The sequence below is a fragment of the Harpia harpyja genome, chromosome 14, assembly GCF_026419915.1.
Source record: "Harpia harpyja isolate bHarHar1 chromosome 14, bHarHar1 primary haplotype, whole genome shotgun sequence".
NCBI classification, from domain to species: Eukaryota; Metazoa; Chordata; class Aves; order Accipitriformes; family Accipitridae; genus Harpia; species Harpia harpyja.
The window spans coordinates 14,263,282-14,279,832 of NC_068953.1; the positions used below are offsets into that span (position 1 = coordinate 14,263,282).

A 16,551-nucleotide genomic window follows, 5' to 3' on the forward strand; every position below is an offset into this window, starting at 1 on the left:
TTTAGGAAAGGAATAGAGCACAAAGAGAAACTATTACCTGAGTGTATAAATACATGATGTACTCACAGCTTGAATACTGCATGCAGTTCTAGCTACATGTACTCCAAAAGGAGATGAATGAACTGGGGAAGGCTTAGAGAAGGACAACAATAGTGATCAAAGCAATGTGATTGTTTCTGAATTAAGAATTATTAAGGAATATAAAAGCATGGGTGGAAAAAGAGAGTCAATAGGAAATAATGTTTCACTGTAGATGACACCAATTAATTTTTCAGATGGATGGTTCAGAACGAATAAAAGTGGTTGCTCGTCATACATGCAATTAATGTACTAACACAGGATGTAAATGCTAAATGCTTACAGGAGTACAAAAATGACTGAATAATTTCACAGAAGAAATCCATTAAGAACTATTTCATCTAAAGGCATAACATCAGCATCAGGGATTCCTTGAACCATTAGCTTTTGCAGGCTGGGAGAGCAGTTTGGGTAAACAGCACTAAATGTGTACCCTGTTCTTACATTCTTTCCTGTACATCTGTCCTGGCCATGGCTGGGGACAGAACAATGGGTTTGAGGGACAAAATATGGCTGTTCTTATGGTTTTTTATAAAGGTTTCATGGGTAGAAGTGGCCCATGGCAGACAAAGGAATTATATCTAGGTCTCTCACTGAAGGAGAGGAAGGTGAGAGGAAGAAAGCAGCTGATTTTAGTTTTCAGTTCCACCTACTTTGGTGTGTAAGGCAATTTTGTGCTCTCTGATTAATAGCTCATATACTGAGACAAAGGAATAGAGAACAGAAATACGGCATACAATTCAAGTGACTAAAGTAGTCAACTGACACCATTTTAGACAGCTCTGTATTTGACAACAATTACTCTCAACTACACCCCCTCCCCCAGTCAAAGCTCTTAGAAAATGCTGATCTTCATTCCCTATGTGTCAACATTTATGCACCCAACATACCACTTAGACATCTACACTTAGAAGACACTGTTACTTCTACTCAACACCATCTTAATAACTTATATCCAGTAGCTACCACTGTTGCTAGTCCTGCCAGGTCAAAGATAATGCCAATGAGCACCTCCAGCAAGAGATCTTGAGAGAGTGATTAGACCGTTGCAGAAATGGCAAGCGCATACAGACTTGGGAATCAATAGTTTAAGTGGAGAGAATAGGAGACGAAAAGCAAGCAAACTTTATGACAGATTCCTAGGCTAATCTAGGGCAATAAATAGGCTAGATTAAGTAGGGACTGCAGACTGGAAACTACATAGTGCCCAGCACTAAGAACCTGAGGAGCATCAAGGGCAGCACATAGACATGGATAGTTTGGGTTAGAGATAGGTCAGGGTCAATGACCCAAAGACAGTTAGGGAGGGACTTGGGCTAGGGAGCATGGAAGGACTGCAGGTGAACATGGAGAGGGATATGAACTAGAATGAGGCTGGAGGTAGTTAAGTGTAGCAAAATCCCAACATGTTTGAAGAAGTGTACTTGCATGACTAGAGAGGATGAAAAGAGGAGTGGAGAACACCATCCTACCATAATGTTCTATCACCGCACAGCTTCTTCAAACAAATCAGTGTTGCATTTATGACCAGGTACTGCCATGTAATACCTCTTCACCTGTGACAGGCTCAGTTCACAGTATGCTGCCAGTGTTGCCATTTCCCTCAAATATGAGTTGGCTGTGCTGTCATCACACTGGTAACCACTTGTTTACCACATGGCTTACTAATGACTGCCATCAAACAGGGAGTTCAAAGGTGGACTGTCTTTGGAAGATGTGGTATGGATAGGTAGTCTGTGCAAAAGATGAAAAGGGCTTTTATTCAATGTATGAACCAAAACTTCAGAGACAACATATAAAACCAAGCATTCATACTTTCACCTTCTACCTTAGTGAGACATCCTCACTGAGGGAGATGGCAGTGGTGATAACACTTGTCCAATGGTGTGTGCTGCAGTGAAAAATGGTTATAGTGGTTCAAGAGGTCAAGGATGTAGTGGAAGGATGATGGTGAGCTCCCATTGGTGGTACCTTACTGGTATAGGTGGTGAAGTGGAAAGATCCCCCAGCAGTGTCAAAGTGTCAGTTGTGGACAGGCACCTTGGAGGGGCACGTAGTGCTTCTTCAGGGACATTCCTCCATTCCTGACAGTGGAGTTTCCTCTTCTACACTCATGACTTAGCAGGCAGCACATCCTCAACTCAAAAGCCATCACAATGTCAAACTAGAGGTTTTTTGTGAATGAGGTCTCCACCTACACACTCCTAACACAGGGAGCTGGTATCCAGCAGGGTTCCAGTAAATGCTTGTGAAAAACTTAAGCCTCCCACACATCCTCCCAAAACTATTGCACCTCTGTGATGGAGCATGCTAAGTGATGTTAGAATGCATGGCACCTCCTCCAGCCACTCCAGCCCAGTAATCCTGCCTGGCCACTGGAGCCCAGCCTGGTGCCCAGGGACCTGAGGTCTCTGCCCAGGCTGAGGGACACAGCTGCTGCTTTCCCATTTGTGGGTTCAACCAGTAGCAAAGCTAAGCACGTGTCCCAGAGACACAGAGACACACACACACAGACACAGAGACACATACACAGAGGATACTGACACAGGTGGTCACAGACTGCCACAGCCAAGGTGCTGCCATCAACAGCACGCACACAGGGTGCCATCAACAGGACCCACATCACATGAGCACAGACAGACATATCCCCTCCTCCTCTGGGACTGGCAGAGACAGGAGGTCACTAGTGCAAGCACAAACACACACTCACCAGGTTCACAAGCACATGCACATGTGTGGCTCCCTCAAGTCCAGCACAGCCCCTCTGTCTCCCCAGCACCTCTGCCCGGACCCTGGCCCTCTGACCAGCCCCACAGTTACCTACTTGCCAGCTGGTGCAGCTTGATCCTCGCAAACACGCAGCACTCACACACTCATCCCATGGGCACCCCATATTCACAAGTCTCCCTGGGCATAAAAGCATGGACCCGCCCAGCCTGGACCCAAGGCTCCCCTGCTGACCGGCTGGTTCAGCTTAAAGTTTGCTGGTGAATGCACAAGCACACACCAGCACACCAAGACTGGGGAAGTCAAAGGTGCTCAGCTGCCCCCAGCAGCCGGCACCAGGCACATGGGCTGTTAATTCTGGTCCCACTCCAGCCACTGGCACTGAGTCCTGCACTCACCTCACTCACCCTGGTGTCCCCCAGTAGCTGGTTTTAGGAACACACACTGTTCCCACCCAAGTGGCTGGAAGCTAAAGACCCCCACTCGCACCAGTAGCTGATGCTGAGAACCCACTGGCTCCAGCAGCTGACACCACAGGCCAGGGGTGCCCCCAGCCTGACTCCAGTAGCTGGCACCAATTTTTACTCACACACACACAGAGGCCTCACCAGTAGCTGGCACTTAGTCCATGCATGTGATAAGGAGTGAGATTACACAAAGTGAGAGTTAAGAAAAGATTTAATAAGAAGATGTAAGAAGACAACACAGACTGTGATGATCAGGTGCAGGGCTCAGCCAGACAAGTGCACTGACTGGCCCTGTTTTATGTGCAACTGGCCCCTTTAATACCTTTTTCTGTTTACCCCTGTCTTTGCTCCTCCCTACTCCCCCTTCCCCTGCACGTCCCCTCATGGGTTTGTACAGCTCTGTCAGTTCCTGCACCCACCCCAACCATGTCTGGGATCTCCCCTGGTTCACAGTTTTATCAGTCATGAAGTCTGGGTTGATCTCCCTGGAAGTGGCACCTGTAGTTTCTTGATAGCTCATCAATTAGTGTCACAGGTTTGTTTCATCTCATTGTCTCTATGTTTGGTTCGTCCGGTCTGTGCCTGTATATATTGTTTCTGGTTCCCCCTTTTACCTTAGTTTCCCAACTGACAAGGTCCCTGATCTGGTAACCTTGCTGGAATAAACATTTTCACACTCTCACATGCCTTCATCAAGTAGTGTGACTGACCAGGTTTGGTTCCCATCACCTCCTCCCTTACCATTTGTCAGTCAGGTTTGTGTCCTGGTATGTTCTTGGTTATGACTTTCTCCCTTTCTTACTGTCCCTTGTGGTGTCAAAAAAAGTCCTTACCAGATACTCTTAAAGGAGCAGACACTCTCTTCCACATACCCTTACAGAGCAAGTCAAAGTTATTCTGGTTTGACATTCAGCCTGCTCCATGGCATCTTCTGCAGGCTAATGGAGTGGCACAGAAACCAGGCTCCTTCCCGCAGGCTGAGACCTTGAGTATGCCTGCAGGCATCAGATATTGTAAACCTACAGGCCAGGACTGCAAGTCTGTCTTTTAGTCCATCAGCTGGCAGTTGTCTTACTCTGTCCCAAGCTTGAGGCTGGTTTCAGGCTTGCCAGCACCCCATACAGTGGTATAAAGAAATTTAATGAGAGAAAAATTCTGCCTAAGTCCTCCTCCTTCTTTATGAGCATGGACAGAGAGGATAGGATGGGATCTGTTAAAATCATAGTCCATAAAGAAATAATTGTGCACACTTAGAAAAAAACCAACCATCTTGTTGGTTAAAGCAAGCTCTTGAAGTCAGGAGCCAAGTGTTGCCTTATTTGGCATTATCAGAGCTGTCTTTGGGTTCTTCCATCCTCCATTCTGGCACAGAGCAATGTGAAAAGAACAGGTCAGTGCAGCTGACTCCATACAACCTTAAACCAATCCTGTCTCTGAGTAATTAGCAGAGAGATCAGAGCTTCAACACGTTTACAACTAAAGAGTAAATTATTATTGACCAAAAATAGAGTGCTTGAATGCTGTGTGGGCAGGAGGTTACATATAAAGAGCCACGGCTGAAGGCAACCTTATTCTTTTGTTACCTCAGCATCTCACGGTAAGTCCCATCTGCTTGCTTCATACTCTGACCATGACACTTCCACAGCTCTGCAAAGAGGTGGAATACGTAGGGGCATTTTCTTCTCAGTCCCCACTTCTAACATTCCAGGTCATGCTTTACATGCAATGTCAAGTTTATATGACCCAAACCACTCCAGTGTGGTGGCACAAGCAGAAGCAGAAGAGCCACACCATGCTGTTCCTTGGAGGGACCTTCTACAGACTTTGCTACCTCCAAGTCCTATGAAAGACACAGGAAAACTAACTCTGAAGGCAGTTGAAATTGATTGGGAAAATATATGTAACGTAGTTGAACTTTTCCTAGACATTAGATTTGTTTTCAGCAGATCACAGTGATGTGGGGAGGAACACAAGATTTTCTGTGGGACTTGGCTCTAGCTCAAGAGTTGTAAGGCTCTGTGTACAGTTCAGCTGTTGGGAGAGACTACACAAGGTGTATAAATGTTTGATACAGCATATGCTCAAGACAATGGACTGTTTTTTATTTAACTCTCTCTGTCCTTTCTTTAACCATTCCACATAGATACTGAAAGCAGATTTCCTCCTGGGCTTTCTGAAGGTAAGCGCTTAACAAATAACATGTCATTTTGCTGATTGATCCTGAGCAATGAGTGAAGCTCACCCAGACAATGGCAAGGGTAGGTGGCAAAAGACTGTGTCGTAGAACTAGGTTCACTGAAAAGGATATATGCTACTTTAATCGATATGAGCATATTAACAGTTCTTGGTAGGAAATACTTCATTTATTGGGGAAGAAAAGTGACAGATACTCAAGCTTAGCCAAGAGGACATGAGAGACAGCAACAGCAATGTCTTTTTGTGGTGTAACCTGGCATTCTGTGATTTATAGATGATTAAAATTCACCCCCTGCCATCTGCACAACCACTGGAAGCCCGAAACTGAGGTTGTATTCAGAGAGGAGGCTCAAAGTACAGTTCAAGAAGGGTCTAAGCTTATCCTGCCTTAAGTTAGTTTCCTCTGGGGTAAGGTCTAGAACATTATATGCTGACTTCGGCTTATCACATAGGTCCTGAAACCAAAACAAAGTTCAGGACAATCTTGTCTCCTTCTGATAGACAGACCTGTTTACATACAAAGAGTCACCTTCACAGAGAACTTAATATGCACCATTCTCTTCTAGGTTTTCTGGGGAAGGTTAGTGATTGAGTGACTGGGAGAGTTCACCAAAGCAACAGAAGGAACTCTCCACACATGTGCTTGCCATCCTAATATCAAAAAATGCTCACTGAAATTGAAGCTGAAAGGGATGGAAGTACAGGTTATTCTTCCAGAGAATGCCTTCTTCCCTGTTCATGAATGCGTAAAGATCTAAATTTTACAATATTTGCTATTAAAGACATTCAGTAGTTTAACAGACTGTGCCCCTCGAGAAATTTTCTGATAACCTATTGGCATTTCCTGATGCTCTGCTTAACCTTTTCATGGACACTGTGAAATAATTTCTCTCTTTCATGTTGCTTCCCTTGAACCACACAGAGACAGGATCACATAGGTAAAAATGCTGGGCTCTATATACATAGAGTACTTTCAAAGTAAGTTAAACGTTCTGGATTATGTGCTTTGAAATTCCTGGGTATTAAAAGCTCTTGAGATGCAGTACCTCTAAGTCCTGCAAGGTGCATATCCCATAGCAGATAAGTATTGCTGAGAGAGATGAGCCCTTCTACAGCAATGTGTCCAAAAGCAGCATTATAAATGCCTTCAGACTCCTTTCATCATTTTCTTGCACATAAAACCACTCCATGTTGATTGTTTCAGTACTGTGATGCCTTGGAAGTATACAACTGAGTTGTTCAATTCTGCCCCTTTATCTTTTTTAGCACCACAGAGCATCAGATAGCCCATGAAGTAACAGGAGTTTAGAATTTTTTTTTTTTTTGCTAGCCTGTACATTAGCTTGCCTGGGGAAGAACATTCTGTTTATGCTAGTTCCTGCCTACATTATTTCTGCCTGTGTTATTTCCAGATGCTCTTGAATTATCCATGCCAGTCCTTTTGACTGTAGCAACCAATAGCATCTGTTTGTGTTGAAGAATTTCTACTAGATATTGCTAAAAATGTAAAATAAAACAGAGCATAAAGCAGTTTTCTGAAATATTTCTACTAGACAGATCCCTAACTGAATGTCTGGTTCATATTGGTGCACATTAATTGTCTTTTAATGATCCATAACCAATATTACTCTATATAATATGCTAAAGCTAAAAGATACTTTGTAATTGAAATTCTTTGAGATGTTATATCAAGTACTTATTTACCTAGATAATACTATGCTATTAATTATTACCTTCAATATACATTGTATTCCCTTATTAGCTAATTTTGTCACAGATCTGAAAATGTTTTATGTTTTGTTCATATGATAAACAGGTTTGGCTTTAGATACATGATGATTGACCCTCACAATTTGTTCCAGTGCTTAGTATAGACAGAAACTAATTGAACTTTCCCTGCTGGGTATTAAAACATAGAAAACAGAAGGGTGCCAAGAATACCTCCACTTAGAAATTATGTGTGAGAGGCAATCTGCTTAACTTATGGATCTTACTTGTGTCTAAATTTTTAGATGTCTAATGAAACTATCTAAGTGGCTATGTGTATGTGGCTTTGAGAAGTATGTGGCTGTGCAGCTGTGTGAATAGCAGATAAAGATAAAGCAGGAGAAGCTTTTGAAGATTGCTAGCTTGATATTCTTTCTGGGCTCACTTGGGCACATAGGCATCCCGTTTAAGGGGGATGTCTTTAAAGACAATACACGTCTGTCTACAAAAGGAACTTTCTGTATTAGGACTACTTCAGTGGATACTTAAAATTGAGGCAGAAGTTAAGTGCCTGATGTTGATTAGTCCTCTTCTTCCTTTTAGTCATTGAGCATGACCATTTTCTAGACAAATATAAATTACAAATGCACAGGCTCTCTCAATCTTTTCTGAATCCCTCCAGAGCAACTCCAGCCATGAGTTCAGACGCAGAGATGGCAATCTTTGGAGAAGCTGCTCCCTATTTACGGAAGCCTGAGAAAGAGAGAATTGAAGCCCAGAATCGCCCATTTGACGCTAAGGCAGCCTGTTTTGTAGTGGATGAAAAGCAAATGTATGTGAAAGGTACCATACAGAGTAGAGAAGGTGGCAAAGTCACAGTTAAAACATATGATGATACTGTAAGTAATACCAACTGTTACTCGTACATGATCATCCAGTTTAGGCAGTTCCTTGGCTTAGATTTCTTCTCCTTCTGGTTTTGTCAGACTGTGACTGTAAAGAATGATGAAGTCTTTCCCATGAACCCTCCCAAATTTGACAAAATCGAGGACATGGCCATGATGACCCACCTCCACGAACCCGCTGTGCTGTACAACCTCAAAGAGCGTTATGCAGCCTGGATGATCTACGTAAGTAGCAGCAGCAGTCTTCCTCTGGGTTGCTAGGAGGAACTGCTCTGCCAGGCTAAGTGGAAGCCAGCGTGCTGTCTCCCTTCCTCGCAGACCTACTCGGGTCTCTTCTGCGTCACTGTCAACCCCTACAAGTGGCTGCCGGTGTACAACCCAGAGGTGGTGGCTGGCTACCGAGGCAAGAAGCGCCAGGAGGCCCCTCCACACATCTTCTCCATCTCTGACAATGCCTATCAGTTCATGCTGACTGGTGAGTCATTTGGCAAGAATGGGAAACCCTGATATAAGCAGGGCTGCCTGCTTGGTCAAGGAACACCTGACAGTTCAGGCATCTTAGGTGCTGTTCTACTCAGTGCCTGATGGCAACAGCTCCCATAGTCCTATGGCACAGCTCAAGATTAGACTGCCTGTGGCACCTTAATGATCTCTGTGCTGTCAGATAATGAAGGAAAGGCAGTAGCTATCTATATGGCTTTGTGCCCACTCTCCTAGTAATGAATTTAAAGAAACAGTAAAGAAGAAACACAGCAGACAATGTGATTCCGATTAAACAATATTTAAGCCAAGGTCTACATATAAAAGAAAACAAATAGTAAGTGTGAAGCCTTATAAAGAACCACTGCTTGGACTTAGATTTTGGGCTGCTCCATCCCTCTATGCACAAAAAAATCCACCTGCAGACTAATGCAGAATTTACCTTATCTGGTTACAACGTGATAAATACAGTTACAACATAGTTCTTTCCCTTCAAGTCAGTTAGTTATGTCTGAGGAACAGAAGCCCTCCACATCTCATTTGAACAGCTCTTTCTGTGACTTTGTTTTCAGATCGTAACAATCAGTCAATCCTTATCACGTGAGTATATTTTGGTATGTGTGACAAAGCTGACAGAGAAGTAAAAATGTTTCCTGTTTCCTGTAACAATGAATATTTTCATTTCAACAGTGGAGAATCCGGTGCCGGGAAGACTGTGAATACAAAGCGTGTCATCCAGTATTTTGCAACAATTGCAGTTACTGGTGAGAAGAAGAAAGACCAACAGCCTGGCAAAATGCAGGTATGTCATTGGCTCCCCCTTCTAGTGTTTGCCCAAGAATGTGCCTGCAGAGCAGAAACTATCAATGCATATTTTTGAGTTGCAGGACTATCAAAAGGCAGAAAGCGTAGCGCAACTCAGGAGACAGTTAGGATGCACAGTCTAAGCACACCTACGCTCATTAACCCCTGCTACCTGGCCTCCACCCCTCTGAACACTAGTGGAACTCTACTTAAAGAAACATTTTCTGAACACAGGAAAGGCCCAAGCTTCAGTTTCTCTCCAGTTTCCATTTACACGGGGGTAGTCTTCACCAGGGAGAGGAAGATAATATAAGACAGCAGTTTTCTCTGTGCTGACTGTCTATGTATCTATCCATTACTATCCTATGAGATCGGCCATACCCACAGCACCTGAGTGGCTGCAAGTGTAAAGAGAGCACTCGGTTCCCACCAGCACGTGATTGTGCCATTCCTATTCCTTGGTTCATTCCTATTGACAGGGGAAGTGCAGGAACTCTGGACTCCAGAGTGGTTGTGCTGAAGTTAAGAGTCATTTCAGTTGCATCAGGTAGTAGTTTCCACTGGCTTGTTCTCCTGCCTGTGGTCAACGTAACAGCCCTGAAAGGAAGCATAAGAAAAGGGGCAGATTTAGGACAGCTGAGACCACTTGCCTGATAGTTAGAAAGTAACCTCAGAAAGGATCCTTCAGGGAAGAAAGCACATGCCCTGATGCCCCTTTCTGCTGAGCAGCCCAGCTGCTGCAATCTGAGCCCACTGGTGCATTTGCAAGGCGTGGGCTTCATTCCCTAGCACAGAGCAACCAACAAACATCTTTGTGGCACAAGTGTGTGTCACCACAGTCTGTAAGATGGTATGTGCATCAAAGCGGGTGACACGTGTCAGCATGTTATTTGAGTACCCAAGGGCACAGCGGAACCTAAGGAGATTCCAAGGCTGAATATTCTTTTTGCACTCAGAGGCAGGTGTCTGTGATTGATGGGTTGTTATGGCCAAGGCAAGTTCAACACAAGCACTCTTTCCATCAGCACCATTTCAGAATCTCCTGGGCTCAGCTTTCACCAGCTGCTCACTATGCCAGGACTGATCTCAGAAAACACTTTGAGACAGCTGAGAGATGTACTGACCATGACTGATATAAGGAAAATCACCTGGCTTTCAGATGGGTAACAACCTGTTCTGCCATCTTCTCAGTTTATTCACAGAATACTCTATTTTTTTAGTATTCACAATCTCTGTAACAGTAATATGTGCCTCTTCATAAGAACATTAAATAAACCACTCAGGTTATTGTTCTGTCTAGGCCAGCATCCTATTTCAGATGCAGGCTGAAATCAGATGCCAGGCAAGGGTATATGAATAAGGGAAGCATGTAACTGCATTTCCCAGAATACTGTCAGCCTCCAGCACTTTGTCACCCAGCCTGTAGACGAGACTCCAGAATGAATTTGTGTAAAGAATTGCCATGTCTTCTTCCATGCTGTTCTCCATACACGATGCTCTCTTGTGAGTTCCCTCATCACAGCTGTGCACTAAAAAGAGGTTTAGTGTCGGTGTAGTCAGCTGCACTGACACATACATCTCTTCTCTTCTCTTAAACGAGGAATTCCATTTAGAAAGCTGAAACATACATGCGAGAGGGCATTACTCTAGGGATTTGGGATTTTTTGTTTTTAAAAAAAATTATATAGAGCTTCATATGCTACTGTGTTGCCTTAATTTTACAGGGTCTGTCTTCATGGTGGACTAATAAGAACTAATTTAAACCCCTCGTGCCATCTGCAGACAGTCTTGGGAATGGCACGCCCTCTCCATTGCAAGATGTTAAAGGCTGCACTGAAAAAACACCACGTACAAAGATGCAGCAACTTGAGCTGTGCTGCTCATCTTTCTCCTGGATAAAAACTCTTTTTTTTTTCCTTATTCTTTGTTTTCCATTTCTGTCTTGGAAATTAGCCCTGGCAACACTTTCATGCCCTGACTACATAGGGATCAATCATGACTTTGTTAAAAGCTTTGAGAAAAGCTTTGCTCTATCACTCCAAAAAAGCACATGGTGACTCTGCCTCCTGGACCATATTGCACAGAAAAGGAGACATAATGTCACAGAAGCTTCTTTCCTCCCCTATTTTTGCAGTTAACAAGAGTGATACAATACTATATCAAAACTTTACATGTTGATCATTCCTTCTGCAGTCATGCAGCAAAAAACCTCAAGGAGTTTCTGTTCTGTTTTTTTTAAGTTTGGCATTTGAGTCTCAGGCTTTGTCCATGTCCCACTCTTCTTTTCAAAGCATGTCTGGAGATGTACTTCTGCACTCTGAAAGGCTGCTGGTTGTTTGAATGCAATTGCAAAACTTTACATTCACCCTTGCTAGGTGTTTCCCACTAAAGGCTGTACCTCTGTGTGCATGTCCTGGGCTTGAGTAACCTCCAGAAAAAATCTCAGAATTTTCACATTTTCTTTAGCTGTCATGGCCTTTGTGAATGGGAATGTGGAAGCACCTCTCCCATACAGATTTCAAACTCCCTGAGCTCCACTGTAGTGACTCTGTATGTGATACCCAATATATGATAGCAGGTACAAGAAGGAAACAAAATACAGTTCTGTCTTTCAGCACTCTTCACTTTGAAACCAATGGCAATATTAAAGAGTGATGGGTGATGAGTGCTTAAAAACTCTGCTAAATTCTAGGTTAAAATCACGTATGAAGCATAAAAACGATCTGTTTGTAATATTTCCTTTGCAATTTTTATTATTAACCAGTAGTGAAGTTTGATATGAAGCTTTTTCTCCTGTAACTAGGGAACTCTGGAGGATCAGATCATCCAGGCCAACCCGTTGCTGGAGGCCTTTGGCAATGCCAAGACTGTGAGGAACGACAACTCCTCACGCTTTGTGAGTTCATTTCCGATTTGTTGGAATGCAGACATCTAATACATGTCTCACTATAACCTGTGGGTTGATCTTAACTGCTTGATAGGGAAAATTCATCCGGATTCACTTTGGAACAACTGGCAAGCTGGCCTCTGCAGATATTGAAACCTGTGAGTTGAAGCAAGTCAGTGCACGCAGAATCTGTGCATTTATGATCTCAAGTTTACCAGGAGACTAACAGCATCTCTCTTTTGGTTAGATCTTCTGGAGAAATCCAGAGTGACTTTCCAGCTGGCCAGTGAAAGGAGCTATCATATTTTTTACCAGATAATGTCCAACAAGAAGCCAGAGCTCATTGGTGAGTGCCAGCAGTGCTGGGTTTGGGTCAGTGAGTGCTTTCTCTTTCCACTGTGACCTGCCCTGGTGCCATGAAAGGTGCCCTGTATACCTGCAGATCTCCTTCTTATCTCCACCAACCCCTACGACTTCCCCTACGTGAGCCAAGGAGAAGTCACTGTTGCCAGTATTGACGACAGTGAGGAGCTGCTGGCGACGGATGTGAGTTCAGCGGAGCACCCGCGGGGTGGCCTCACAGTCAGACTGGCTGTAGCCAGGGAGGCACAGCTGGCCCCAGGGCCGTCAACCGCTGGGCTCTGCCGCCGGCAGCGGCCACAGGGCTGGCCCCGTGCTGCATGCGCTCAGTGCGGGCAAGGAGGCAGGGAGACAGGGGGAGAAACCCCACCTTCCCATCGCAGTGCACATGCCTCTTAACAGCACCTTGTGTTTCTCTCACCTTCCTCGACTTGCCTGTTGCCTCTGTAGAGCGCTGTGGACATCCTGGGCTTCAGCCCAGATGAGAAGGTGGGGATGTACAAGCTGACGGGGGCCGTCATGCATTACGGGAACATGAAGTTCAAGCAGAAGCAGCGGGAGGAGCAGGCGGAGCCGGACAGCACAGAAGGTAGCGTTGACAGCAGAGTTTGCCTGTGAACTGCACCAGGAGACAAGCTAGAAACCCTGCGCCATAAAGCGCCCAACACTTTGAGAATGATTTTCCCTTCCAGAAACTAAATTGTTTAAGTTTGTTGCAAGTTCCACAAAATCAGCGATTTAATTTATGCTCTGCAAGGAAACAGAAAGACATAAAGATGAAGCATTGCTCCAGCCCTCCAGGTGTGGAACAGGAGTGTGCTGTAGCTGAGACTCTGCCTGTGTTGGGGGAAAAACATTCTCCATGGGACTGGAGAGGAGCTTCCCTTGACAATAGGTGCATTTGAGTAGCGCCGAAAGTAGGCTCCTTGTAACAGAAACATCCTAGAGGACCAGGACACCATTCCTTGTCTCTTTTGAACTCATCTGTTGTCTCTGATCCTAGTGGCTGACAAAGCTGGCTACCTGATGGGTCTGAATTCTGCTGATTTGCTCAAGGCTTTATGCTATCCCAGAGTGAAAGTTGGGAACGAATATGTAACTAAAGGACAAAATGTCCAACAGGTACCTAGACAGCTGATCAGCTTTTCATTTTGTTCAGGCAGTTCTTTCAAGTTTAAAGCTAACTCAACTTTCATTACTGCCATGGCCATGTTTCTTACAGGTATACAATTCAGTGGGTGCATTGGCTAAATCAGTCTATGAGAAGATGTTCCTATGGATGGTTATTCGAATCAACCAACAGCTGGATACAAAGCAGCCCAGACAGCATTTCATTGGTGTCCTGGACATTGCTGGCTTTGAAATTTTTGATGTGAGTTACAGTAGGTATGCTTGCCCATTGATGACTTTTCCAAACTAAATGGCATTTTTTTATATTTTGAATTTGCAGTTCAACAGCTTGGAGCAGCTGTGCATCAACTTCACCAATGAGAAACTGCAACAGTTCTTCAACCACCACATGTTCGTGCTGGAGCAGGAAGAGTACAAGAAAGAAGGAATTGAATGGGAGTTCATTGACTTTGGGATGGACTTGGCTGCCTGCATTGAACTCATTGAGAAGGTAGAGGAAATCTTTTCATTTTAGGAGAGCACATTTCTTTCATGGTTATTTATTTTAGTCCAGTCATTCTTAATAAATTGACACATTACTGTTGAATGATGCTCTCACATAAGAGGCAGTGTATAAAACCAATGCTTTTGGAATGACAGGCTGCCTCTGCACAAACCATGATTTCCTGAGCAACATGGCTGGGGTGGAAGGGAGAGCGGGTACATGATGTTAATTTGGTGCCTTTAACAAGACTGTCTTTAACAGTAAGGTGAACCTCAAGTCTTACTCCTTGCAGTAACGGACAGAATTAAGTTCCTAGTTCTAGCAACACAACACTTTCTGGCCCCTCTGTTGCTGCCCACTGCTACTGCACTGGGGATCTTAATGGGAATTAACCCTTCACTGCTACATAACAAGCCAGTGTCCAGTGGTTGTGCACAGCACTTACACATGACGTGCAAATCCAATATGCACACACCCAAACATCTTCCTCCTCAGGAGCATACAGGTATCTGCTCCCAACTCTATCATTCATGCCCAGTGCCCAGTGATGGATTCAGCCATCCCACATGCATGTTCACTGCTTGATATTCATACCCATGGGTTAGGCCTTTGCACACGAGCCTCATGTTTCTTGCTAACCACCCACACATCCCACCACATAGCAGCATCTACAGGCAGCGCTACCATTCACAGCTAGCGCCTGTTGCCTATTGCTATATTTAACACCCAAAATCCACACTTACTGTTCAGTAACAGTAAATTACACTGTATGTAACACGTTTTGTGTTCCATATCTATGCAATAGAGTATTAGAGCCAGAGGAATCAGAACACATATGCTGACCTAATGCTGTAGTCTCTTGTAATGACAGGAAAGTAAACGACACTTCTAGGATGCAAATCATCTCCTTATAAAGTATGTTCTGTTAGTGATTCTATAAATGTCTTTATAATGCTTCCACTACAGAAGAGCAATCTGGACAGCTAACTCAGATCTAGATTCTGTTTACAGACACCTACAGTTCGGCAAGATGAATGCTAACCCCCGAGCTCTCACACAGCAGCCACACCTAGAGGGCAAAATCTTCATTCAAAACATGGCATTCCTGCCCAACATCCACCTCCTGTGGTTGCTGCCGCTCTAGAGGATCCCTGATTCTAGCTCTGGCAGCTATGTAGTTGAATTCAGATGTAAGCATCTAATAGCATCTTATTAATTAAAAAAAAAAAAGATTTATACAAAGAAGGAAATCCTAGAATTCTCTCTAGGCCAATTAATGCAGGTCACATCAGTGTCTCCAGCAAAATCAGAGGACATGTGCTTATCTGCACTATCAGAAGATACCAAATGTAGCTCAGATGAAAGCTCTGATGTCGCTGAGAATGTGCCTACATCTCTGTACTATAATACTTCCAATTTTAAATACAATTCTGAGACAAACTAAAAGTCTATCGGTAGTCTAAAGTGCCAGATTATTGCCATTTACACTCCACATAAGGTGAGGAAAATCTGATTGATCATGCACATTCACTGGAGACAGAACAGGAGTTGTTAGATATTAGTTATCTATGCACATTCATGAGGAGCCATCAAATTAAGTTCATGTTGACAGTTGCAACCTGATGGCTTGTAACAGACATAGACAACAGCATCAGTCCCTCAAACAGGACACTGACACCTACTTCCTAATGATGTAGGGTAAAGATGATTGAAACAATTAATTATAATATGTATATATAAGTATATATAGCCTTTCAAAGATGCATGTAAACAGTATTGTTGAGTTCCCATGTTTATGGGTAGTAGCTTGAGCAACACAGACTAATTATAATTTGCCTGATTATTATAGTAACTAGTGTTGTATTAAGAACTTGTGCAGTACAAATTACAGTCACTGAAACAAGCCACAAATCATATGCAATGTGACATTTTATTTACTTTTCCTCTCCCCACCACCTACTTTCTTCGTGTATTCATATTTCTCCCAGCCCATGGGCATCTTCTCCATCCTGGAAGAGGAGTGCATGTTCCCCAAGGCAACTGACACCTCTTTCAAGAACAAGCTCTATGACCAACATCTGGGCAAGTCCAACAACTTCCAGAAGCCCAAGCCTGTCAAAGGCAAGGCTGAGGCCCACTTCTCCCTGGTGCACTATGCTGGCACGGTGGACTACAACATCTCTGGCTGGCTTGACAAGAACAAGGATCCCCTGAATGAAACTGTTGTGGGGCTGTACCAGAAATCATCCTTGAAGCTGCTGTCCTTCCTTTTCTCTAACTATGCTGGTGCAGAAACAAGTAAGTGCTTTTTCAGTAATGATCAAT

General features: G+C 43.9%; 1 protein-coding gene across 1 annotated transcript in view; it reads left to right on the top strand.

The window, feature by feature from the left end:
• The first annotated feature begins 5,399 nt into the window (after positions 1 to 5,399).
• LOC128150603 (myosin-13) overlaps positions 5,400 to 16,551 on the top strand; it is a 36,720-nt gene continuing 25,568 nt past the window's right edge. The window contains exons 1-15 of the mRNA XM_052806939.1: positions 5,400 to 5,451; positions 7,858 to 8,074; positions 8,162 to 8,305; positions 8,399 to 8,555; positions 9,133 to 9,160; positions 9,251 to 9,362; positions 12,168 to 12,260; positions 12,346 to 12,409; positions 12,499 to 12,597; positions 12,694 to 12,797; positions 13,062 to 13,200; positions 13,615 to 13,733; positions 13,834 to 13,983; positions 14,062 to 14,232; positions 16,215 to 16,524. Coding sequence (XP_052662899.1) covers positions 7,871 to 8,074; positions 8,162 to 8,305; positions 8,399 to 8,555; positions 9,133 to 9,160; positions 9,251 to 9,362; positions 12,168 to 12,260; positions 12,346 to 12,409; positions 12,499 to 12,597; positions 12,694 to 12,797; positions 13,062 to 13,200; positions 13,615 to 13,733; positions 13,834 to 13,983; positions 14,062 to 14,232; positions 16,215 to 16,524 — 1,894 coding nt within the window. The 5' untranslated portion in view covers positions 5,400 to 5,451; positions 7,858 to 7,870. The remainder of the gene's footprint in view (positions 5,452 to 7,857; positions 8,075 to 8,161; positions 8,306 to 8,398; positions 8,556 to 9,132; positions 9,161 to 9,250; positions 9,363 to 12,167; positions 12,261 to 12,345; positions 12,410 to 12,498; positions 12,598 to 12,693; positions 12,798 to 13,061; positions 13,201 to 13,614; positions 13,734 to 13,833; positions 13,984 to 14,061; positions 14,233 to 16,214; positions 16,525 to 16,551) is intronic.